The following is a 27,129-nucleotide window of genomic DNA, read 5'->3' on the forward strand; positions in this document are numbered from 1 at the left end:
CACCCCTAGTAGTATGCTGATTACTCCTAAGCTTCATTACACCTGAGCTGTATGGTGTACTGATAATTGTGGTGCTAATTGTTACCTGTGCTCTGTTATAGTTTTTCAGTTACTGTGATGTTAAGTTCTGTATACCCTGTATTGTTTTAATGTGTGCCGTATGTGTGGTGCTGCGGAACACTTGTGGCGCCTTATAAATAAAATGTCATAATAATAATTAGTTCCCCCCCCAGGATTTTTTGGGGGCAGGGTGCTGGTACTGCGTGCGCACCTAAATTGGGCGTGGACGATCTGGGAGGGGGCACGGCCCCACTGCCATCACTATTGGGGATAGTACTGCCCCTAGACATCACTAGTGGGGGCGTGCCCAGCCCATCACGTCACTCGTGGTGGTGTGCCCAGCAACTACGGAGGTGCTGGGCTTCCCCCCAAGCTCTCCCTTGAATGTGAATAGATGTCATGCGCGCGGCATCTATTCACATGGTGGCATTGGGCAGGATTTTTAAGCAGGGCGCCGCAAAAGGGGCAGGGCACATTTTGCCCTTTAAAAATCGGGCAGGGCGCGGCCACCCTGCTAAAACAACCTAGCGTGAGCACTAAATAATAACAACAACTATATAGCAGCCTAACATTACATGAACAAAGTCAGTACTGAGGAAGACGGACAGCAATAATGAAATAATCTGTCGTGTGAGCACTCAAATAGCCTCTTTCAGTTACTTTGTGGGGAATACCAACGGTTGATTACTACAGATAAATCATATTGCAGGGTCATGTGCAACTGAATGTATTACAAATTGTAATATTATTCAACCATTCTATATAAGATGACTTATCTAATAGCTGCACAAAAACCAAATGTTTGTCTTACCTGTAAAAATCCTTTTTTCTAAAGCTGTGGTGGACACTGGGATAGTAGGGTATGGTGGCTTAGGAGACCCGGGCACCAAGGAGTTATACTTCTTGAGAGTGCAGCAGAGGCTCCTCTTCCCTTATACCCGACCTGCCCTCAAGTGGTCAGTTTGTCTTAACAAGCCCAAGGAGAGAATAATCGTAACCGGTACAGGCGCACACATCCAGAAAGGCACACAGAACAGTGACACAGAGTGCCAGACTCAACCCTCCAGCAGTGAAAGAGTGCGAGGGTAGGCGCCCAGTGCCCACCCCGGCTTCAGAAAAAAAGGATTTTACAGGCAAGACAAAAAAATAAGAATTTACTTACCGATAATTCTATTTCTCGTAGTCCGTAGTGGATGCTGGGGACTCCGTCAGGACCATGGGGGTTTAGCGGCTCCGCAGGAGACAGGGCACAATAATAAAAGCTTTAGGATCAGGTGGTGTGCACTGGCTCCTCCCCCTATGACCCTCCTCCAAGCCTCAGTTAGGATACTGTGCCCGGACGAGCGTGCATAATAAGGAAGGATATTGAATCCCGGGTAAGACTCATACCAGCCACACCAATCACACCGTACAACCTGTGATCTGAACCCAGTTAACAGTATGATAACAACGAAGGAGCCTCTGAAAAGATGGCTCACAACAAGAATAACCCGATTTTTGTAACAATAACTATGTACAAGTATTGCAGACAATCCGCACTTGGGATGGGCGCCCAGCATCCACTACGGACTACGAGAAATAGAATTATCGGTAAGTAAATTCTTATTTTCTCTAACGTCCTAAGTGGATGCTGGGGACTCCGTCAGGACCATGGGGATTATACCAAAGCTCCCAAACGGGCGGGAGAGTGCGGATGACTCTGCAGCACCGAATGAGAGAACTCCAGGTCCTCCTCAGTCAGGGTGTGCCCCTGACCAAGTAGCAGCTCGGCAAAGTTGTAAAGCCGAGACCCCTCGGGCAGCCGCCCAAGATGAGCCCACTTCCTTGTGGAATGGGCTTTTACTGATTTTGGCTGTGGCAAGCCTGCCACAGAATGTGCAAGCTGAATTGTACCACAAATCCAGCGAGCAATCGTCTGCTTAGAAGCAGGAACACCCATCTTGTTGGGTGCATACAGGCTAAACAGCGAGTCAGATTTTCTGACTCCAGTCGTCCTGGAAACATATATTTTCAGGGCCCTGACAACGTCAAGTAACTTGGAGTCCTCCAAGTCCCTAGTAGCCGCAGGTACCACAATAGGTTGGTTCATGTGAAAAACAGAAAACACCTTAAGGAGAAATTGAGGACGAGTCCTCAATTCTGCCCTGTCAGAATGAAAAATTAAGTAAGGGCTTTTATATGATAAAGCCGCCCATTCTGCCACACGCCTGGCTGAAGCCAGGGCTAATAGAATCTTCACCTTCCATGTGAAATATTTTAATTCCACAGTGGTGAGTGGATCACCAATGTGACTTTAGGAAACTCAAAACAACATTGAGATCCCAAGGTGCCACTGGGGGCACAAAAGGAGGCTGTATATGCAGTACCCCTTTTACAAACGTCTGAACTTCAGGCACTGAAGCCAGTTCTTTTTGGAAGAAATTTGACAGGGTCGAAATTTGAACCTTAATGGACCCTAATTTTAGGCCCATAGACAGTCCTGTTTTCAGGAAATGTAGGAAACGACCCAGTTGGAATTCCTCTGTAGGGACCTTCTTGGCCTCACACCACGCAACATATTTTCGCCAAATGCGGTGAAAATGTTTTGCGGTTACATCCTTCCTGGTTTCGACCAGGGTAGGGATGACTTCATCTGGAATGCCCTTTCAGGATCCGGCGTTCAACTGCCATGCCGTCAAACGCAGCCGCGGTAAGTCTTGGAACAGACAAGGCCCCTGCTGGAGCAGGTCCTTTCTTAAAGGTAGAGGCCACGGTTCTTCCGTGAGCATCTCTTGAAGTTCCGGGTACCAAGTCCTTCTTGACCCATCCGGAACCACGAGTATCGTTCTTACTCATCTCTTTCTTATGATTCTCAGTACTTTTGGTATGAGATGCATAGGAGGGAACACATACCCTGACTGGTACACCCACAGTGTTACCAGAGCGTCCACCGCTATTGCCTGAGGGTCCCTTGACCTGGCGCAATATTTGTCTAGTTTTTTGTTCAGGCGGGACGCCATCATGTCCACCTTTGGTTTTTCCCAACGGTTCACAATCATGTGGAAGACTTCCCGCTGAAGTCCCCACTCTCCCGGGTGGAGGTTATGCCTGCTGAGGAAGTTTGCTTCCCAGTTTTCCACTCCCGGAATTAACACTGCTGAGAATGTTATCACATGATTTTTCGCCCAGCGAAGAATCCTTGCAGTTTCTGCCATTTCCCTCCTGCTTCATGTGCCGCCCTGTCTGTTTACGTGGGCGACTGCCGTGATGTTGTCCCACTGGATCAATACCGGCTAACCTTGAAGCAGAGGTCTTGCTAAGCTTAGAGCCTTGTAAATTGCCCTTAGCTCCAGTATATTTATGTGGAGAGAAGTCTCCAGACTTGATCACACTCCCTGGAAATTTTTTCCTTGTGTGACTGCTCCCCAGCCACTCAGGCTGGCATCCGTGGTCACCAGGACCCAGTCCTGAATGTCGAATCTGCGGCCCTTTCATAGATGAGCACTCTGCAGCCACCGCAGAAGAAAACACCCTTGTCCTTGGAGACAGGGTTGTCCGCTGATGCATCTGAAGATGCGATCCGGACCATTTTCCCAGCAGATTCCACTGAAAGGTTCTTGCGTGAAATCTACCGAATGGGATCGCTTTGTAAGAAACCACCATTTTTCACAGGACCCTTGTGCAATCATGCACTGATACTTTTCCTGGTTTTAGGAGGTTCCTGACTAGCTCGGATAACTCCCTGGTCTTCTTCTCCGGGAGAAAACATCCTTTTCTGGACTGTGTCCAGAATCATTCCTAGGAACATTAGACGTGTCGTCGGAAAAAGCTGCGATTTTGGAATATTTAGAATCCACTCGTGCTGTCGTAGAACTACTTGAGATAGTGCTACTCCGACCGCCAACTGTTCTCTGGACCTTGCCCTTATCAGGAAAGCGTTCATATTTCTTTTAGGAAGAATCATCATTTCGGCCATTACCATGGTAAAGACCCGGGGTGCCGTGGACAATCCAAACGGCAGCGTCTGAACTGATAGTGACAGTTCTGTACCACGAACCTGAGATACCCTTGGTGAGAAGGGCAAAATTTGGACATGTAGGTAAGCGTCCCTGATATCCAGTGACACCATATCGTCCTGGTTCGCTATCACTGCTCTGAGTGACTCCATCTTGATTTGAACCCTTGTATGTAATTGTTCAAATCTTTTAGATCTCACCGAGCCGTTTGGCTTCAGTACCACAATATAGTGTGGAATAATACCCCTTCCCTTGTTGTAGGAGGGGTACTTTGATTATCACCTGCTGGGAATACAGCCTGTGAATTTTTTTCCAATACTGCCTCCCTGTCGGAGGGAGACGTTGGTAAAGCAGACTTCAGGAACTTGTGAGGGGAAGACGTCTCGAATTTCCAATGTACACCTGGGATACTACGTGTAGGATCCAGGAGTCCACTTGCGAGTGAGCCCACTGCGTGCTGAAACTCTTGAGATGACCCCCCACCGCACCTGAGTCCGCTTGTATGGCCCCAGCGTCATGCTGCGGACTTGGCAGAAGCTGTGGAGGACTTCTGTTCCTGGAAATGGGCTGCCTGCTGCAGTCTTCTTCCCTTTCCTCTAACCCTGGGCAGATATGACTGGCCTTTTGCCCGCCTGCCTTTATGGGTACGAAAGGACTGAGACTGAAAAGACTGTCCTTTTCTGCTGAGATGTGACTTGGGGTAACAAAAGTGGATTTTCCAGCTGTTGCCATGGCCACCAGGTCCGATGGACCGCCCCTTTATACGGCAATACTTCCATGTGCCGTCTGGAATCTGCATCACCTGACCACTGTCGTGTCTATAAACATCGTCTGGCAGATATGGACATCACATCTACTCTTGATGCCAGAATGCAAATATCCCTCTGCGCATCTCGCATATATAGAAATGCATCCTTAAAATGCTCTATAGTCAATAAAATATTGTTCCTGTCAAGGGTATCAATATTTTCAGTCAGGAAATCCGACCAAGCCCCCCCAGCGCTGCACATCCAGGCTGAGGCGATTGCTGGTCGTAGTATAACACCAGTATGTGTGTATATACTTTTTAGGATATTTTTCAGCTTCCTATCAGCTGGCTCTTTGAGGGCGGCCGTATCTGGAGACGGTAACGCCACTTGTTTTTATAAGCGTGTGAGCGCCTTATCCACCCTAAGGTGTGTTTCCCAACTCGCCCTCACTTCTGGCGGGAAAAGGTATACCTCCAATAATTTTCTATCGGAGGAAACCCACGTATCATCACACACTTTAATTTATGTGATTCAGGAAAAACTACAAGTAGATTATTCCCACCCTACATAATACCCTTATTTGTGGTACTTGTAGTATCAGAAATATGTAACACCTCCTTCATTGCCCTTAACATGTAACGTGTGGCCCTAAAGGAAAATACGTTTTTTTCTTCACCGTCGACACTGAAGTCAGTGTCCGTGTCTGTGTCGACCAACTGAGGTAAATGGGCGTTTTTACAAGCCCCTGACGGTGTCTGAGACGCCTGGACAGGTACTAATTTGTTTGCCGGCCGTCTCATGTCGTCAACCGACCTTGCATCGTGTTGACATTATCACGTAATTCCTAAATAAGCCATCCATTCCGGTGTCGACTCCCTAGAGAGTGACATCACCAATACAGGCAATTTGCTCCGCCTCCTCACCAACATCGTCCTCCTACATGTCGACACACACGTACCGACACACAGCACACACACAGGGAATGCTCTGATAGAGGACAGGATCCCACTAGCCCTTTGGGGAGACAGAGGGAGAGTTTGCCAGCACACACCAAAAACGCTATAATTATACAGGGACAACCCCTTATACAAGTGTTTTCCCTTATAGCATTTTCACATATGTAATCATATCGCCAAATAAGTGCCCCCCCTCTCTGTTTTAACCCTGTTTCTGTAGTGCAGTGCAGGGGAGAGCCTGGGAGCCTTCCTCACAGCAGAGCTGAGCAGGAAAATGGCGCCGTGTGCTGAGGAGAATAGGCCCCGCCCCCTAAAACGGCGGGCTCTTCTCCCGGAGTTTGTGAGATCTGGCAGGGGTTAAATACATCCATATAGCCTCAAGGGCTATATGTGATGTATTTTAGCCATAAAAAAGGTATAATACATTGCTGCCCAGGGCGCCCCCCCCAGCGCCCTGCACCCTCAGTGACCGCTGGTATGAAGTGTGCTGACAACAATGGCGCACAGCTGCAGTGCTGTGCGCTACCTTATGAAGACTGAAAGTCTTCTGCCGCCTGTTTCTGGACCTCTGGACCTCTTCAACTTCGGCATCTGCAAGGGGGGTCGGCGGCACGGCTCCGGGACGAACCCCAGGGTGAGACCTGTGTTCCGACTCCCTCTGGAGCTAATGGTGTCCAGTAGCCTAAGAAGCAAATCCATCCTGCACGCAGGTGAGTTTACTTCTCTCCCCTAAGTCCCTCGTAGCAGTGAGCCTGTTGCCAGCAGGACTCACTGAAAATAAAAAACCTAAATTAAACTTTTATTCTAAGCAGCTCAGGAGAGCCACCTAGATTGCACCCTTCTCGGCCGGGCACAAAGATCTAACTGAGGCTTGGAGGAGGGTCATAGGGGGAGGAGCCAGTGCACACCACCTGATCCTAAAGCTTTTATTATTGTGCCCTGTCTCCTGCGGAGCCGCTAAACCCCCATGGTCCTGACGGAGTCCCCAGCATCCACTTAGGACGTTAGAGAAATAAAATAAAAAATTCATCTTAGGTGAAAACTGGGTCTGTGGGAGGTCCCAAATCTGTCCCTTTACGGGAGGGAACTCTCCAAAGCTGCACTGAGGACCAGACGCCCAAAGGCTGCATCGGCCGCTGCGAAGCGATATAATTTGATGAAGGTGTGTGCAGAAGACCATGCAAATGCCTTGCAAAGCTGCTCCACAAAAGCCCAACAGCAGGCCACCCAAGAAGAGCCAACCGAGCTAGTAGAATTAACAACACTGATGAGCCTGTGACTTTGGGGATGTTGTATAAAACATTCTAAAGGTTTTTAAGGTAGAGAAGTTGCCTATAGCAACCAATCGCTTTCTAGCTATCATTTATCAAGTACACTATGAAATAATAGCTAAAAGCTGATTGGCTGATATAGGCAACTTCTCCACCTACTCTTTAGAAGATGTGATACGTCTCTCCTAAAGGCCCGTACACACTGGTCGATATATCGGCCATTCTCCTGAACGGCCGATATATCGCGGGACCGTCGGCCAGTGTGTACGGCCGATACGTCTGTGAACTCCGTCGTTCACAGATGTATTGCGTCGGCTGCGCAGCACAGCCGACAGCCAATATATCTACCGATATATTGGCGCGTCGCTGTGTGTGTACGGGGCGGTCGGCCGACCGCCCGTACACATGCTGCGGCGGCCGGCGGTGATTGACAGGTGAACTGGGCGGGCGTGTGTACACGCCCGCCCAGTTCATGACGTCAGTCCCCGACGGATCGAGCAGTGTGTATGCTGAACACACTGCTCGATCCGTCCATAGATATATCTGCAGATCAATTGATCTGCAGATATATCTGTTAGTGTGTACCCACCTTAAGTCTATAATAAAACAGCTAGCCCATGACACAGAACAGAAATATCATCGGTAATAATCTTGGCTCAGTCGGCACAGAAGTACTTACATATACTTGCTTCTCCAACGGTGTAAGTTTTTCCTGATCCAGTCTGCCCATAAGCAACCACAGTGGCATTAAACCCTTGAAAGAAAGCTTCTAGTAAGGGCTGTACACAGCAGCTGTATACAGTCTCCTGACTGCAAGCTGCATCCAGCACATCCTGGAACTGAAAGCTCCTGTTTGTTCCCAGTGTCAGTTTCTGCTGGCCAGGCTCAACGCGGACACAGGACTGCTGTCCATGCAGAACTTCCTTTGGTAGCAACGGACGAATTCTGACAGCCACATGCACAGTGGTCTCCTCCACACCAACATGCTGAAGCTTAGGACCCATGAGGGCTGTGTAACAGAGATTACAACAAAATGATTTTAGAATAGTGTTGTGCAGAATAACATTACAGTAGATGATATATCGATTCTAAGTATCGCTGAAGGGTTATGCGAGCATGTAAAAGCAATAAGAGACCGGTCATGTGATTTAAGAAATATTACATAACTGTGAGAGGACTTCTAAAATACTTCCAAAACGTATCAGCAATAAGACTTGAACACTACATTATTATTATTATTATTATTATTTAATATTTTATTACCAGTTATTTATATAGCGCACACATATTCCGCCGCGCTTTACAGAGAATATTTGCCCATTCACATCAGTCCCTGCCCCAGTGGAGCTTACACCCTAGATTCCCTATCACATGTACACACAGACACATTCACTAGGGTTAATTTTTGTTAGGAGCCAATTAACCTACCAGTATATTTTTGGATTGTGGGAGGAAACCGGAGTACCCGGAGGAAACCCAAGTAAGTACGGGGAGAATATACAAACTCCACACAGGGCCATGGTGGAAATCGAATCCATGACCTCAGTGCTGTGAGGCAGTAATGCTAACCATTACACCATCCATACTGCCCATAATAGATAATAGAAGAATCAGAAATCTCAGCTGCATATATTTGCAAAGATAGATAGATAGACAGACAGGCAGACAGGCCACATCAAGGCTTCTTTTATACTGGTGGTCCCTAATGCTACATGATAATAGCACACATTCTAGGTCATATAATTGCTTATTGTTATGCTACATAAATGGTTCTGTAAGCTCAGTAAAAGAAGAAAATAAGTTATCGGGTTATTAATATATATTAAAAGGCTAACGCTGCTCCTCACTTCTATGGGGGGAATTCAAGTGTTTTGCTCGCGAGTGGGCACTCGATGGCGCCCGACAGAGCAATTCAAGTGTTCGGCCGCGCACATTATTGTTAGTTGTTCCGTCATTTTGAGGACCTGGTAACTAGTCACTCCATAATTTGTTCACTAGGCTGCACGTTTCTGCGGATATCTATATTAGTAGATGTTTCTCTATGATGAATATTGTAGATCATATAAAATTGTTGTGTGTCTAAATTGATTGAGCAGCTATCACTTTATATTGCTGTTTTGAGAGGCATAGATGGAAGTAGAGTTTGGAGGGCATGCTGGTTCTTTTTGTGCCATTTGGAGGATATAGGGGTGACTCCAGGTGAGTTGGTTCTCAATTTAGATATATTTCTGTATGTGCTATTTTGTGTTACAGGGGAACTTGAGGCTAAAGGGAATAGCCGTGCACCGTCTATCTAACAAGGGAATAGCCGTGCGCCGTCTATCTAACAAATGTCTAAACGACTAATTTTATATACTGCATTTATCAACATATATCACATTAATGGTGTCATACCTTTGGCTATAATGCCCCCATAATATATATATTCACTGTACTTTTTAAGTGCGTAATAAAGGGCAATCACAAATGTATCTATCAAGTTCTAACAAGGGGCTGTCGAGCCACTTATATATATCCATTATAATATCAGCACATTGTGCTATGCAGCTAAATTCATATATTCAAGGGGATTCTTCCATTGGAGAGATTGTAGATCTCTAGTGGTACAGTGATACAAATTGGATACAGGGAGAGAACCTGTCTACTGTTAGCAACATTTGTATCAATTACACCACTCTCTACAACATTGGACAATAATATATGTTTCTCTGACGTCCTAGTGGATGCTGGGAACTCCGTAAGGACCATGGGGAATAGCGGCTCCGCAGGAGTCTGGGCACAACTAAAAGAAAGCTTTTAGACTACCTGGTGTGCACTGGCTCCTCCCACTATGACCCTCCTCCAAGCCTCAGTTAGATTTTTGTGCCCGGCCGAGCTGGATGCACACTAGGGGCTCTCCTGAGCTCTTAGAAAGAAAGTATATTTTAGGTTTTTTATTTTACAGTGAGACCTGCTGGCAACAGGCTCACTGCAACAAGGGACTAAGGGGAGAAGAAGCGAACCTACCTGCTTGCAGCTAGCTTGTGCTTCTTAGGCTACTGGATACCATTAGCTCCAGAGGGATCGACCGCATGGAACTGGCCTTGGTGTTCGGTCCCGGAGCCGCGCCGCCGTCCCCCTTACAGAGCCAGAAGCAAGAAGAAGTCCGGAAAATCGGCGGCATGAAGACTTCTGTCTTCACCAAGGTAGCGCACAGCACTGCAGCTGTGCGCCATTGCTCCTCATTCACACTTCACACTCCGGTCACTGAGGGTGCAGGGCGCTGGGGGGGGGGCGCCCTGAGCAGCAATAAAAACACCTTGGCTGGCAAAACAATCACAATATATAGCCCCAGAGGCTATATATGTGATAATTACCCCTGCCAGAATCCTGAAAAAATAGGGAGAAAAGACTGCGAAAAAGGGGCGGAGCTATCTCCCTCAGCACACCGGCGCCATTTCTCCCTCACAGCTCCGCTGGAAGGAAGCTCCCTGGCTCTCCCCTGCAGTCTACACTACAGAAAAGGGTAAAAAAGAGAGGGGGGGCACTAAATTTAGGCGCAGTAAATATTATAGCAGCTATAGGGGACATAATTCAGTTAGTCCCTGCAGTATATAGCGCTCTGGTGTGTGCTGGCATACTCTCTCTCTCTGTCTCCCCAAAGGGCTTCTGTGGGGTCCTGTCCTCTGTTAGAGCATTCCCGGTGTGTGTGCGGTGTGTCGGTACGGCTGTGTCGACATGTTTGATGAGGAAAATTATGTGGAGGCGGAGCAGATGCCTATAGAAGTGATGTCACCCCCTGCGGGGCAGACACCTGAGTGGATGGTTTTATGGAAGGAATTACGTGCAAGTGTCGACTCCTTACACAAAAAAATTGACGACATGCCAAATGCGGGACAGCCGGCTTCTCAGCTCGTGCCTGCCCAAGTGTCTCAAAGGCCATCAGGGGCTCTAAAACGCCCGCTACCTCAGATGGCAGACGCAGATGTCGACACGGATACTGATACCAGTGTCGACGATGATGAGTCTAATCTAATGTCCACTAGGGCCATTCGTTGCATGATTGAGGCAATGAAAGAGGTGTTACACATTTCAGATATAAACCCAGGTACCACTAAAAAGGGTATTATGTTTGGGGAGAAAAAACTACCCGTAGTTTTTCCCCCATCTGAAGAATTAAATGAAGTGTGTGAAGAAGCGTGGGCTTTCCCCGATAAAAGATTGGTAATCTCTAAAAAGTTACTAATGGCGTTCCCTTTCCCGCCAGAGGATAGGGCACGTTGGGAAACACCTCCTAGGATGGATAAAGCGCTCACACGTTTGTCTAAAAAGGTGGCACTTCCGTCTCCGGATACGGCCGCCCTTAAGGAGCCTGCGGATAGAAAGCAGGAGGCGATCCTGAAGTCTGTATATACACACTCAGGCATTATACTTAGACCAGCTATTGCGTCAGCATGGATGTGCAGTGCTGCCGCTGCTTGATCAGATTCCCTGTCAGAAAATATTGACACCCTAGACAGGGACACTATTCTGCTAACCATAGAGCATATAAAAGACTCAGTCTTATACATGAGAGATGCACAGAGGGAGATCTGCCGACTGGCATCTAAAATAAGTGCATTGTCCATTTCTGCTAGGAGAGGCTTATGGACTCGGCAGTGGACAGGGGATGCAGATTCCAAAAGGCACATGGAAGTTTTGCCTTATAAGGGTGAGGAGTTATTAGGGGATGGTCTCTCGGACCTAGTTTCCACAGCGACAGCTGGGAAGTCAGCATTTTTACCCCATGTTCCCTCACAGCCTAAAAAAGCGCCGTTTTATCAGGTACAGTCCTTTCGGACCCAGAAAAACAGGCGAGGAAAGGGCGGATCCTTTCTGTCCAGAGGCAGAGGTAGGGGAAAAAGGCTGCAACAAACAGCAGGTTCCCAGGAGCAAAAGTCCTCCCCCGCTTCTTCCAAGTCCACCGCATGACGGTGGGGCTCCACAGGCGGAGCCAGGTATGGTGGGGTGCCGCCTCAAAAATTTCAGCGATCAGTGGGCTCACTCACAGGTGGATCCCTGGATCTTTCAAGTAGTATCTCAGGGGTACAAGCTGGAATTCGAGGCGTCTCCCCCCCGCCGTTTCCTCAAATCTGCCTTGCCAGCAACTCCCTCAGGCAGGGAGGCTGTGCTAGAGGCAATTCACAAGCTGTATTCCCAGCAGCTGATAGTCAAGGTGATAAAGCTAAATATTTATCTTATTAAAAACCCTTTAAGAGGTCTAAGAACACTGTACGCTATTGACGTATAGAGTACCGTAAGGGTACGCACGTTGCGTAACAATCGCTTAGCCGTAGTCGAGACGCTCAAGCGTCACGTTCGCTCACGGCCAAGAGATCACAGGCAGGCACGCTATTGGCTGCCGACTAACGTAATGATTCGCTATAGCGTAGCGGACGCTCGGGACCACGAGGAGATCACCAGCGGCGCAGACGCTCACAATGTTAAACCTTTATATCTAAACCATAAACAATGTATTGTGCAGTAAACCTTGGTGTAGTGGTAGAGAGTAAATACAACACAGTGTAACCTTATTAACTTTAAAGCTGTTCGAGCGTCTCCGACGCTCTGAGTATACTTAGAAATATAAGAAATACACAGATACCGATCTTAGGGTCTAACGCCTTATATGAATGTTATTTGCAAAAGAATAAAACAATACTAGTCATACACTACCAATATAACATAGACTAACTAACCAGATAACTGCACAGGAAATACAATAATGGTACAATTACGTTTAAGGGAAAATAAGAGAGAAAGAGGAGAAGAGAGAGAGAGAGAGAGAGAGAAATGGCTCACCATAACAATACAGACAATATGATTGCAGAGAAGCTTACACATGTGAGGAACAATCGCTGCGCATGTTAGTCAATGCTGAGAATCTTTGTGGAGAAAATACTTGAGCTTACCCATACTGGCTGTCCCTATATACACAACCCTACAATACCGCATGGGACAGAAGCTAGACTCCATTTTGGGAAACCTCCCATGATTCCAAGGACTGGAACACATGGTTGAAAAGGGGGAGGGGAAAACACCCAGCAGCAGCCATTTTACTCAAACCAACTAATCTTATTCCATGATTCCAATCCAACTTCCTAGAACCATCTTATTCAATTTCACATTCCAAACAAACTTCCTAGAACCATCTTATTCAATTTCACATTCCAAACAAACTCAGTATCTCAATAACCAGAGCATATGGTATGCTGGCTATGCGATATGAATCATCACAAGACCAGATCACAATGTAACCACACATATCAGCCTGCCATTGCTACAAGCACATGACTACAGTAACAAAGGAAGTATGTTTTGACTTCAAACCTTCAGCAAGATGCATCATGTAAACCTACTATAATCTGTTATAAATCACCAACCATAAATGTATACCAGGAATGCTATGCTACAGATTGTCTACTGTTCCAATTCATTACAGATTTCATAGAGTATTCAGCACAAACACCCAACAATCACACAGCTGCGCAAGCCTCGTTATCTTTAAGCCATTTGTATCTCCAAACCAACCACTCTATAACAATCACTTCACAACTACTCTACCTCAAACACATATTTAAACTATTCTATGCCAATCAGCCTGATATTGAGATTATGATACTTAGCCTTTGGTGCCTGGTGATGATCCAGCCATGCTTCTGAGAGCTTTGTTCTGAGTGTAGCTACATTACATCTGTTCTCCGAGGCCACAAGCAACTGCACACCTCTCTCTTTGGCCAGGCACTACCTTCCTGTTTGACCAGTCCCTGGGGGAGGGGTCTCTCTTGCTTTGTATATGCTGATCAGGTTCAGCCCTGAAAACTGGCAAAAGGGTTGGCTTGATCATTCATTGTTCTAACAAAGTGATCTTAGCTTTTATACATATAATCATATCTATCCGCTGCAATGTCCCACAACTTCACAACAAGTATCAAACTAACCCACACATCAATCTGCTTGCTTCAATACCAAACACGACGGGCGCATCTGGTTCTGTTCAAATAATACACATTCATGACCTCAATTCATCAGCCAATTCTAAATCTCCATGATGTCTGGTGCCCGACATTATTATAACCATGTACTGTATGAAACAAGCGCCGAATCCATCTCCGTGCCATGTCCGAGCAAATGCGTGTGTTACCATATATTGCTGTGCTCGCTGCGCATATTTGCAAGTATAGCGACTTAAATGTGTGTAGTTTGTATGTTCTCTCTATGTAATATTTTTGACTTTGACAAAGGTGCCCCTACTTCAACAAGGACGGGGTTACTATTCCACACTGTTTGTGGTACCGAAACCGGACGGTTCGGTGAGACCCATTTTAAATTTGAAATCCTTGAACACATACATAAAAAAATTCAAGTTCAAGATGGAATCGCTCAGGGTGGTTATTGCAAGCCTGGACGAGGGGGATTACATGGTATCCCTGGACATCAAGGATGCTTACCTGCATGTCCCCATTTATCATCCTCACCAGGAGTACCTCAGATTTGCGGTACAAAATTGCCATTACCAATTCCAGACGCTGCCGTTTGGACTGTCCACGGCACCGAGGGTGTTTACCAAGGTAATGGCGGAAATGATGATACTCCTTCGAAAAAAGGGAGTTTTAATTATTCCGTACTTGGACGATCTCCTAATAAAGGCGAGATCCAGGGAGCAGTTGTTGGTAGGAGTAGCACTATCTCAGGAGGTGCTACACCAGCACGGTTGGATTCTGAATATTCCAAAGTCACAGCTGGTTCCGACGACACGTCTACTGTTCCTGGGAATGATCCTGGACACAGTCCAGAAAAAAGTGTTTCTCCCGGAGGAGAAAGCCAAGGAGCTGTCATCTCTAGTCAGAGACCTCCTGAAACGGAAACAGGTGTCGGTGCATCACTGCACGCGAGTCCTGGGAAAGATGGTGGCTTCTTACGAAGCAATTCCTTTCGGCAGGTTCCATGCCAGAATCTTTCAGTGGGACCTGTTGGACCAATGGTCCGGATCGCATCTTCAGATGCATCGGCTAATAACCCTGTCTCCAAGAACCAGGGTGTCTCTGCTGTGGTGGCTGCAGAGTGCTCATCTCCTAGAGGGCCGCAGATTCGGCATACAGGACTGGGTCCTGGTGACCACGGATGCCAGCCTTCGAGGCTAGGGGGCAGTCACACAGGGAAGAAACTTCCAAGGACTATGGTCGAGTCAGGAGACTTCCCTACACATAAATATTCTGGAACTAAGGGCCATTTACAATGCCCTAAGTCAGGCAAAACCCCTGCTTCTACACCAGCCGGTACTGATCCAGTCAGACAACATCACGGCGGTCGCCCATGTAAACCGACAGGGCGGCACAAGAAGCAGGACGGCAATGGCAGAAGCCACAAGGATTCTCCGATGGGCGGAAAATCACGTGCTAGCACTGTCAGCAGTGTTCATCCCGGGAGTGGACAACTGGGAAGCAGACTTCCTCAGCAGACACGACCTCCACCCGGGAGAGTGGGGACTTCATCCAGAAGTCTTCACACTGATTGTAAATCGTTGGGAACGGCCACAGGTGGACATGATGGCGTCCCGCCTAAACAAAAAACTAGAGAGATATTGCGCCAGGTCAAGGGACCCTCAGGCGATAGCGGTGGATGCTCTAGTGACACCGTGGGTGTACCAGTCAGTTTATGTGTTCCCTTCTCTGCCTCTCATACCAAAGGTACTGAGAATAATAAGAAAACGAGGAGTAAGGACAATACTCGTGGTTCCGGATTGGCCAAGAAGAGCTTGGTACCCGGAACTTCAAGAGATGATATCAGAGGACCCATGGCCTCTGCCGCTTAGACAGGACCTGCTGCAGCAGGGGCCATGTCTGTTCCAAGACTTAACGCAGCTGCGTTTGACGGCATGGCGGTTGAACGCCGGATCCTAAAGGAAAAGGGCATTCCGGAGGATGTCATTCCTACGCTGATTAAAGCCAGGAAAGATGTAACTGTAAAACATTATCACCGCATATGGCGGAAATATGTTGCTTGGTGTGAGGCCAATAAGGCCCCAACAGAGGAATTTCAGCTGGGTCGATTTCTGCACTTCCTACAGGCAGGAGTGACTATGGGCCTAAAATTAGGCTCCATTAAGGTACAGATATCGGCTCTGTCGATTTTCTTCCAAAAAGAACTAGCTTCACTACCTGAAGTTCAGACATTTGTAAAAGGGGTGCTGCATATTCAGCCCCCTTTTGTGCCTCCAGTGGCACCCTGGGATCTCAACGTGGTGTTGAATTTCCTAAAATCACATTGGTTTGAGCCACTAAAGACCGTGGATCTAAAATATCTCACGTGGAAAGTGGTCATGTTATTGGCCTTGGCTTCGGCCAGGCGTGTATCAGAATTGGCGGCTTTGTCATTTAAAAGCCCTTATCTGATTTTCCATATGGATAGGGCAGAATTGAGGACTCGTCCCCAGTTTCTCCCTAAGGTGGTATCTGCTTTTCATTGGAACCAACCTATTGTAGTGCCTACGGCTACTAGCGACTTGGAGGATTCCAAGTTACTGGACGTAGTCAGGGCCTTGAAAATTTATGTTTCAAGGACAGCTGGAGTCAGGAAAACTGACTCGCTATTTATCCTGTATGCACCCAACAAACTGGGTGCTCCTACTTCTAAGCAGACTATTGCTCGCTGGATTTGTAGCACAATTCAGCTGGCGCATTCTGCGGCTGGACTGCCGCATCCTAAATCAGTTAAAGCCCATTCTACAAGGAATGTGGGCTCATCTTGGGCGGCTGCCCGAGGGGTCTCGGCTTTACAACTTTGCCGAGCTGCTACTTGGTCAGGGGCAAACACGTTTGCGAAATTCTACAAATTTGATACCCTGGCTGAGGAGGACCTTGAGTTCTCTCATTCGGTGCTGCAGAGTCATCCGCACTCTCCCGCCCGTTTGGGAGCTTTGGTATAATCCCCATGGTCCTTACGGAGTTCCCAGCATCCACTAGGACGTCAGAGAAAATAAGAATTTACTCACCGGTAATTCTATTTCTCGTAGTCCGTAGTGGATGCTGGGCGCCCGTCCCAAGTGCGGATTGTCTGCAATACTTGTACATAGTTATTGTTCACTAAAGGGTTATTGTTATGAGCCATCTGTTGAGAGGCTCAGTTATGTTTCATACTGTTAACTGGATATGGTATCACGAGTTATACGGTGTGATTGGTGTGGCTGGTATGAGTCTTACCCGGGATTCAAAATCCTTCCTTATTGTGTCAGCTCTTCCGGGCACAGTATCCTAACTGAGGCTTGGAGGAGGGTCATAGTGGGAGGAGCCAGTGCACACCAGGTAGTCTAAAAGCATTCTTTTAGTTGTGCCCAGACTCCTGCTGAGCCGCTATTCCCCATGGTCCTTACGGAGTTCCCAGCATCCACTACGGACTACGAGAAATAGAATTACCGGTGAGTAAATTCTTATTATCACTAGCTAGGACTGTATTACTTAACAGAACAGCTGCACATGAGCACAGATATTGTGTAACTTGTAGGAATTATTTTCCTCAATAGGTAATTCACTATACAACACCACTCAAGGCTTATTAAAGCCGATACTGCATATCATAATTTTGAGAAGTGTTGCGATAGGTGTACCATAGGAATAGAACATTGGTATAGTTTACAGTCTACAATATATATATATACTTGAATTACTATGTTCTAAGTTATAAGGAAGTGGAACATACCCCACAGATATAATATATATATTAAAGAAATAACAGACGGCACACGGCGATCTTAATATCTTTTTATTATTTTTCATCAGTACAAAAAATAGTCTTTCCTTTTTTGTTCATTTTTTCTTTATCATATTTATTAATTCTTTCATTGTTTTTATATATTTCGCTTTCTATGACCTTGTCATTCCGAGATGATCGTAGCTGTGCTAAATTTAGCACAGCTATGATCATTCACACTGACATGCGGGGGGACGTCCAGCACAGGGCTATCCCACCCCGCATGTCAGTGCCGCCGCCGCCCCCCCCCCCCCCACGGAAGTGCAAAGGCATCGCACAGCGGCGATGCCTTTGCACTTCAAGAGTAGCTCCCGACCAGCGCAGCTTTAGCGTGCTGGCCAGGAGCTACTCATCGCTCCCCGGCCCGCAGCAGCTGCGTGTGATGTCACGCAGCCGGTGTGGCCCGCCCCGTTCAGTCCGGCCACGCCTGCGTTGGTTGGACAGTGCCCACGAAACGGCGGCCAACAGCCGCCATTCCGACCCCCACGCCCAGCGACCGCCTCTGCCTGTCAATCAGGCATGCGCCGTTCTGACCCGATCGCAATAAACTGCAGCGTGGGATCGGGTGAGACTGACCCCCATAGGTCATAATAATACTTCATATGGGACACAAATTAAAGTACATTCATTCCATGTGGGTATTGGTAATGTATTATAGTGTTAATAAAGAAACCTATCAATAAAGATACATTGTTTATGTGAATAGAATTGAGTGCACCCAGAGAAACTGATCCCTGTTCCTTACCTTTTTCCTGTAATATAGATATCCCCAGAAACGTGCAGCCTAGTGAACAAATTATGGAGTGACTAGTTACCAGGTCCTCAAAATGACGGAACAACTAACAATAATGTGCGCACCCGAACACCTGAATTGCTCCGTCGGTCGCCATCTAGTGCCTTCTGACGAGCAAAACACTTGAATTCCCCCCATAGAAGTGAGGAGCAGTGTTAGCCTTTTATTATATATTAATAACCCGATAACTTATTTTCTTCTTTTACTGAGCTTACAGAACCATTTTTGTGTTACTGGGGAACATGAGGCTAAAGACCGAAATGTAAAAATCCACAAAACACACATTACTTCCACAAAAGTATAATCTTTTATCATAAATTGCCCTCATCAAACACACACACACAGTGAAGGTAGCCAGGCTAAAACCACAATCCACGAGGAAGCAGCATATCAATTCACTAGGAGATCGTAACACTGGTGCGGGGCCACAAATGGTACGCCGCATTCTGGTGCATATAAGGTCAGAATGGCGGTCTCTGTATGTGCAGTTTAATGTGGAAGAACTTAAACGCACCAGTGCTACATGTATGGCTTATCTTTGTTTTATGTCAGCACAATCTTTTGGGAAAGAAAAAAAAAACATGGCCTTAGCTTATCCCAGCAACTGACCTTTATTATCTGTATATTTATATAAAGTATTATAAGTGGGAGCATATATACTTTTGCAGATGAAAACAAACTTGCTGCATTTTCTCGACACAGCCGAACTAAAACCCCAAAGCTTAACGGAAATTGTATGTCACCAGTGTGTAGTATGTCATTACACTTCTCTGTACTCTGAATAGCTTTCATAAATTGTACATAGAAAACAGCCAGATAACCATGAAAGTATATCCCATATCTCAAGTCAATGACTTTGATCAATAAATAAACTGAACTAATAACAGCTGTGCAAAATGTAACAGATTGCTCTTGTTTTTTCCTTCACTATTTTACATAAAACACTGGGAACACTGGGGTTTTTTGTTTGTATTATTTTTTTTTTTGGGGGGGGGGGGGGGGGGTTTGATGAAAAAGATAAACATAGTCTATCAGAAGTTTGCTGTCAAAAATAAGAATTTACTTACCGATAATTCTATTTCTCGTAGTCCGTAGTGGATGCTGGGAACTCCGTAAGGACCATGGGGAATAGCGGCTCCGCAGGAGACTGGGCACATCTAAAGAAAGCTTTAGGATCACCTGGTGTGCACTGGCTCCTCCCCCTATGACCCTCCTCCAAGCCTCAGTTAGGATACTGTGCCCGGACGAGCGTACACAATAAGGAAGGATTTTGAATCCCGGGTAAGACTCATACCAGCCACACCAATCACACTGTACAACTTGTGATCTGAACCCAGTTAACAGCATGATAATAGAGGAGCCTCTAGAAAAGATGGCTCACTACAACAATAACCCGAATTTTTTTGGTAACAATAATTATGTACCAGTATTGCAGACAATCCGCACTTGGGATGGGCGCCCAGCATCCACTACGGACTACGAGAAATAGAATTATCGGTAAGTAAATTCTTATTTTCTCTGACGTCCTAGTGGATGCTGGGAACTCCGTAAGGACCATGGGGATTATACCAAAGCTCCCAAACGGGCGGGAGAGTGCGGATGACTCTGCAGCACCGAATGAGAGAACTCCAGGTCCTCCTCAGCCAAGATATCAAATTTGTAGAATTTTACAAACGTATTTGCTCCTGACCAAGTAACTGCTCGGCAAAGTTGTAAAGCCGAGACCCCTCGGGCAGCTGCCCAAGATGAGCCCACCTTCCTTGTGGAGTGGGCATTTTAAGATTTTTGGCTGTGGCAGGCCTGCCACAGAATGTGCAAGCTGAATTGTACTACAAATCCAACGAGCAATCGTCTGCTTAGAAGCAGGAGCACCCAGTTTGTTGGGTGCATACAGGATAAACAGCGAGTCAGATTTTCTGACTCCAGCCGTCCTGGAAACATGTATTTTCAGGGTCCTGACCACGTCAAGCAACTTGGAATCCTCCAAGTCCTTAGTAGCCGCAGGTACCACAATAGGTTGGTTCATGTGAAATGCAGAAACCACCTTAGGTAGAAAATTTGAGGACGAGTCCTCAATTCTGCCCTTTCAGAATGAAATATTAAGTAAGGGCTTTTATATGATAAAGCCGCCAATTCTGACACCCGCCTGGCTGAAACCAGGGCTAACTCGTCACTTCCATGTGAGATATTTTAAGTCCACAGTGGTGAGTGGTTCAAACCAATGTGACTTTAGGAAACTCAACACAACATTGAGATCCCCAAGGTGCCACTGGAGGCACAAAAGGAGACTGTATATGCAGTACCCCTTTTACAAATGTCTGAACTTCAGGCACTGAAGCCAGTTCTTTTTGGAAGAAAATCGACAGGGCCGAAATTTGAACCTTAATGGACCCTAATTTTAGGCCCATAGACAGTCCTGTTTGCAGGAAATGGAGGAAACGACCCAGTTGAAATTCCTCTGTAGGGGCCTTCTTGGCCTCACCCCACGCAACATATTTTCGCCAAATGCGGTGATAATGTTTTGCGGTTACGTCTTTCCTGGCCTTGACCAGGGTAGGGATCTTCAGGATCCGGCGTTCAACCGCCATGCCGTCAAACGCAGCCGCGGTAAGTCTTGGAACAGACAAGGCCCTTGCTGGAGCAGGTCCTTTCTTAGAGGTAGAGGCCACGGTTCGTCCGTGAGCATCTCTTGAAGTTCCGGATACCAAGTCCTTCTTGGCCAATCCGGAACCACGAGTATAGTTCTTACTCCTCTCCTTCTTATGATTCTCAGTACTTTTGGTATGAGGGGCAGAGGAGGGAACACATACACTGACTGGTACACCCACGGTGTTACCAGAGCGTCCACCGCTATTGCCTGAGGGTCCCTTGACCTGGCGCAATATCTGTCTAGTTTTTTGTTTAGACGGGACGCCATTATGTCCACCTTTTGTTTTTCCCAACGGTTTACAATCAGGTGGAAGACTTCTGGGTGAAGTCCCCACTCTCCCGGGTGAAGGTTGTGTCTGCTGAGGAAGTCTGCTTCCCAGTTGTCCACTCCCGGAATGAACACTGCTGACAGTGCTATCACATGATTTTCCGCCCAGCGAAAATCCTTGCAGCTTCTGCCATTGCCCTCCTGCTTCTCGTGCCACCCTGTCTGTTTACGTGGGCGACTGACGTGATGTTGTCCGATTGGATCAATACCGCCTGACCCTGAAGCAGGGGTTTCGCTTGACTTAGGGCATTGTAAATGGCCCTTAGTTCCAGAATGTTTATATGAAGAGATGTCTCCAGGCTTGACCATAAGCCCTGGAAATTCCTTCCCTGTGTGACTGCTCCCCAGCCTCGCAGGCTGGCATCCGTGGCCACCAGGACCCAGTCCCGAATGCCGAATCTGCGGCCCTCTAGAAGATGAGCACTCTGCAACCACCACAGGAGGGATACCCTTGTCCCTGGTGACAGGGTTATCCGCTGAAGCATCTGAAGATGCGACCCGGACCATTTGTCCAGAAGGTTCCACTGTGCGTGGAATCTGCCGAATGGGATTGCTTCGTAGGAAGCCACCATTTTTACCCAGAACCCTTGTGCATTGGTGCACTGAGACTTGGTTCGGTTTTAGGAGGTTCCTGACTAGCTCGGATAACTCCCTGGCTTTCTCCTCCGGGAGAAGCACCTTCTTTCTGGACTATGTCCAGAATCATCCCTAGGAACAGAAGACAAGTCGTCGGAACCAGCTGCGATTTTGGAATATTGAAAATCCAATCGTGCTGCCGCAACACTACCTGATATAGTGCTACACCGATCTCCAACTGTTCCCTGGATCTTACCCTTATCAGGGAATCGTCCAAGTAAAGGATAACTAAAATTCCCTTCCTTCGAAGGAATATCATCATTTCGGTCATTACTTCAGTAAAGACCCGGGGTGCCGTGGACCATCCCTACGGCAGCGTCCGAACTGATACAGTTCTGTACCATAACCTGAAATACCCTTGGTGAGAAAGGTAAATTTTGACATGAAGGTAAGCCTCCTTGATGTCCCGAGACATCATGTAGTCCCCTTCTTCCAGGTTTGCAATCACTGCTCTGAGTGACTCAATTTTGAATTTGAACCTCTGTATGCAAGTGTTCAAAGATTTTAGATTTTAGATTTTAAAATCGGTCTCACCGAGCCGTCTGGCTTCGGTACCACAATAGTGTGGAATAATACCCCGTTCCCTGTTGCAGGAGGGGTACCTTGATTATCACCTGCTGGGAATACAGCTTGTGAATGGCTTCCAAAACTGCCTCCCTGTCAGCGGGAGACGTCGGTAAAACAGACTTTTGGAAACGGCGAGGGGAATACGTCTCGAATTCCAATTTGTACCCCTGAAATATTATCTGAAGGATCCAGGGGTCTACTTGCGAGTGAGCCCACTGCGCACTGAAATTCATTGAGAACGGGACCCCACCGTGCCTGAATTTGTAAAGCCCTAGCGTCATACTGAGGGCTTGGCAGCGGCGGAAAAGGGTTTCTGTTCCTTGGAACTGGCTGATCTCTGCAGCCATTTTCCTCTCCCTCTGTCACGAGCAGAAAAGAGGAACCCTTTTGTCCGCTTGCCAGCCAGGACTGCGCCTGATAATACGGCGTCTTATTTTGAGAGGCGACCTGGGGTACATCCCCTCTTTTAAGGCAATACTTCCAAATGCCGTTTGGAATCCGCATCACCTGACCACTTTACTGGAATAATTGGACAACGCACTTATACTTGATGCCAGTCGGCAAATATTCCGCTGTGCATCCTGCATATATAGAAATGCATCTTTTAATTGCTCTATAGGCAATAATATACTGTCCTTATCTAGGATATCATATTTCCAGTCAGGGAATCCGACCACGCCAACCCAGCACTGCACATCCAGGCTGAGGCGATTGCTGGTCGCAGTATAACACCAGTATGTGTGTAAATACATTTTAGGATACGCTCCTGCTTTCTATCAGCAGGATCCTTAAGGGCGGCCATCTCAGGAGAGGGTAGAGCCCTTGTTTTTACAAGCGTGTGAGCGCTTTATCCACCCTAGGGGGGTGTTTCCCAACGCACCCTAACCTCTGGCGGGAAAAGGTATACTGCCAATAACTTTTTAGAAAATATCAATTGTTATCGGGGGGAAACCCACGCATCATCACACACCTCATTTTATTTCTCAGATTCAGGAAAACTACAGGAAGTTTTTCCTCACCAAACATAATACCCCTTTTTTTTTGTGGTATTCATATTATCAGAAAAGTGTAAACTTTTTCCATTGCCTCAATCATGCAATGTGTGGCCCTATTGGAAATCACGGTTGTCTCTTCACCGTCGACACAGGAGTCAGTACCCCTGTCGGCGTCTGTATCTTGTATGAGACGTCTGGACATGCACAAGCTGAGTAGCCGGCTGTCTCATGTCAACCACTGTCTTTTATACAAAGCTGACACTGTCACGCAATTTCAACAGTACATCCACTCAGGTGTCGACCCCCTAGGGGGTGACAACACAATTTCAGACACTCTACTCCGTCTCCTCATCATTTTTCTCCTCATACATGTCGACACCAACGTACCGACACACAGCACACACACAGGGAATGCTCTGATAGAGGACAGGACCCCACTAGCCCTTTGGGGAGACAGAGGGAGAGTTTGCCAGCACACACCAGAGCGCTATATATATACAGGGATAACCTTATATAAGTGTTTTTCCCTTTATAGCTGCTGTATTGTTATATACTGCGCCTAATTTGTGCCCCCCTCTCTTTTTTAACCCCTTTCTGTAGTGTAGTGACTGCAGGGGAGAGCCAGGGAGCTTCCCTCCAACTGAGCTGTGAGGGAAAATGGCGCCAGTGTGCTGAGGAGATAGGCTCCGCCCCTTTCTCGGCGTCCTTATCATCCTTTTTCTGTATGTTTTGGCAGGGGTTAAATGCATCCATATAGCCCAGGAGTTATATGTGATGCATTTATTTTAGCCATATAAGGTTTTTTTATCGATTTATTGCGTCTCAGGGCGCTGCCCCCCCCAGCGCCCTGCACCCTCAGTGACCGGAGTGTGAAGTGTGCTGAGAGCAATGGCGCACAGCTGCGGTGCTGTGCGCTACCTTATCTGAAGACAGGATCGTCTTCTGCCGCCGATTTTTCCGGACCTCTTCGCTCTTCTGGCTCTGTAAGGGGGACGGCGGCGCGGCTCCGGTGACCCATCCAGGCTGAACCTGTGATCGTCCCTCTGGAGCTAATGTCCAGTAGCCTAAGAAGCCCAATCCACTCTGCACGCAGGTGAGTTCGCTTCTTCTCCCCTTAGTCCCTCGATGCAGTGAGCCTGTTGCCAGCAGGTCTCACTGAAAATAATAAACCTAAACTAAAACTTTCACAAAGAGCTCAGGAGAGCCCCTAGTGTGCACCCTTCTCGTCGGGCACAGAAATCTAACTGAGGCTTGGAGGAGGGTCATAGGGGGAGGAGCCAGTGCACACCAGGTGATCCTAAAGCTTTCTTTAGATGTGCCCAGTCTCCTGCGGAGCCGCTATTCCCCATGGTCCTTACGGAGTTCCCAGCATCCACTAGGACGTCAGAGAAATATACAGTACCAATCACTTTTGAGCGGTGTCATGAATGAGTCAGTATAATACACACACTATCAGATGATGTCTCCAGCGTGAAGTCTCATTTAAGGGATTGTTTTCAATTTTAACCAAACTATTTCAGAACAAAGGAAATGTATTTATTCAGTCATAAGTCTGCAATCCCTAAAATGTAAGATGGCAAAAAATATAAACATGTGTAATAACATCAAAACAATACTCTCTCTCTGCGCTATTTAGGAAGAATTAGTGTCGTTATTAGGAGTATTTATTGACTGGCAACCTAAATTCACCTAAGTTCCTTGCTAGGAGGAACTAAATCAGGAATGGGGAACCTTCGTACCTTCAGCTGTTGTTGAACTACACATCCCAGCATGCCCTGCAACAGTTTTTGCATAGCCAAATAGCAAACCTGTAGCAAGGCATGCTGGTATGTGTAGTTCAACAACAGCTGGAGGGCCGAAGGTTCCCCATCCCTGAACTAAATAAAGAAATATACAACAATAGATGAGCTAGCGCCTGGGGGTTATATCAACACCCTATGTTACTACATGTTCTCTTACATACATGTTCTACACAGGTGCTGCCATTATTATTTTCAGTAAGCATATTTACATTTCATTTTAACAATGAATTATATTTAATAATCCCAACACTGAGGCGTTTTTATGAATATCAGAACTTGCAAGATACAGACAGAGCATGCAAGCCTACTATGATTATCATACATGCATTATATATTCATGCACCTAACTCACTGCATTAATATAATGGACATATCGCTGTCATCACAGATCCCCAGTAACATATCGATCTCAGTAGTAATGATAGTTTAGAGAGAGCTCTGCAACTAATGATAACTTGTGATTGGCTGCAGAATCCTGCACAGTCCATGTGGGAGCTCAGCACTGCGCCCAGCATCACTCCCTACACTAGCAGACACATACAGACAGATATATACCGGCAGCGGTAGCCCTCGGGCCGCACAGCACTCAGCGTGACCCCCGATATACCGCTTCGGGGGGATCCTAAACAATGGCGGCCATCACTAAAGGGGACCAAGGCTCCAGCATCCTCCCATCACTACTGCGTCCGGGGAGAGGTGCTCTGCTCAGCAGCGCCCCCTGTCTGTTTGCAAACAGATTACTCGTCCGGGCGGAAACAGATAGGGAGCGCTATACAGTTCCCTGCAGCACTGGCCAATCACAGTGACTGAGTGCCCGGCGCTGTATTATCGGTGTATCCTCTCTCATTCAGGCTAATGTCACTTGTGGCTCTAGACTGAGTCGTGCTTAAAGATTTAGCTAGTAGAACGAGGCTGAAGTTTTAGCTTCTTATTTGGCCTCGTGCTCATGCTTCTTATTCAGAACATTTTGTATTCAAAGGGGGGAATTCAAATGTGTGAAAAGTCGGTTGGGTGTCTGTATTTTCCTGTCTATTAGATAGGAAAAAACAGACACCCAACTGACTTTTCAAACATTTGAATCTCCCCCAGATAATTAAATCAAGTTGGATCACTCAGTTAACACTGTATAAACAAAAATCATGTAGACTATGGGGGTCATTCCTAGCTGTTCGCTAGCTGTTTTCGTTCGCAGCGCAGCAATTAGGCAAAAAAGCGGCACTTCTGCGCATGCGTATGCGGCGCAATGCGCACGAGCGACGTACTATCACAATAGCCGATGCAGTATCACACAAGGTCTAGCGACGCTTTTCAGTCGCACTACTGGCCGCAGAGTAATTGACAGGAAGTGGGTGTTTCTGGGAGGTAATTGACCGTTTTCGGGGAGTGTGTAGAAAAACGCAGGCGTGTCAGATACAAACGGAGGCGTGCCTGGGGAAACGCAGGCATGGCTGTGCGAACGCAGGGTGTGTTCGTGACGTCAAAACAGGAACTAAATAGTCTGAAGTGATCGCAAGCTAGGAGTAGGTCTGGAGCTACTCAGAAACTGCACAATCTTTTTTGC

The 27,129-nt window shown here is 47.0% G+C and overlaps 1 protein-coding gene across 1 annotated transcript in view; it reads right to left on the minus strand.

Moving 5' to 3' along the window:
* KIF7 (kinesin family member 7) overlaps positions 1-26,280 on the minus strand; it is a 216,779-nt gene extending 190,499 nt beyond the window's left edge. Inside the window, exons 1-2 of the mRNA XM_063925793.1 lie at positions 26,124-26,280; positions 7,711-8,040 (exon numbers count right to left, since the gene is read on the minus strand). Coding sequence (XP_063781863.1) covers positions 7,711-8,035 — 325 coding nt within the window. The 5' untranslated portion in view covers positions 8,036-8,040; positions 26,124-26,280. The remainder of the gene's footprint in view (positions 1-7,710; positions 8,041-26,123) is intronic.
* Positions 26,281-27,129: the final 849 nt, after the last annotated feature.

This window comes from Pseudophryne corroboree, chromosome 6 (assembly GCF_028390025.1).
Source record: "Pseudophryne corroboree isolate aPseCor3 chromosome 6, aPseCor3.hap2, whole genome shotgun sequence".
Taxonomy (NCBI): domain Eukaryota; kingdom Metazoa; phylum Chordata; class Amphibia; order Anura; family Myobatrachidae; genus Pseudophryne; species Pseudophryne corroboree.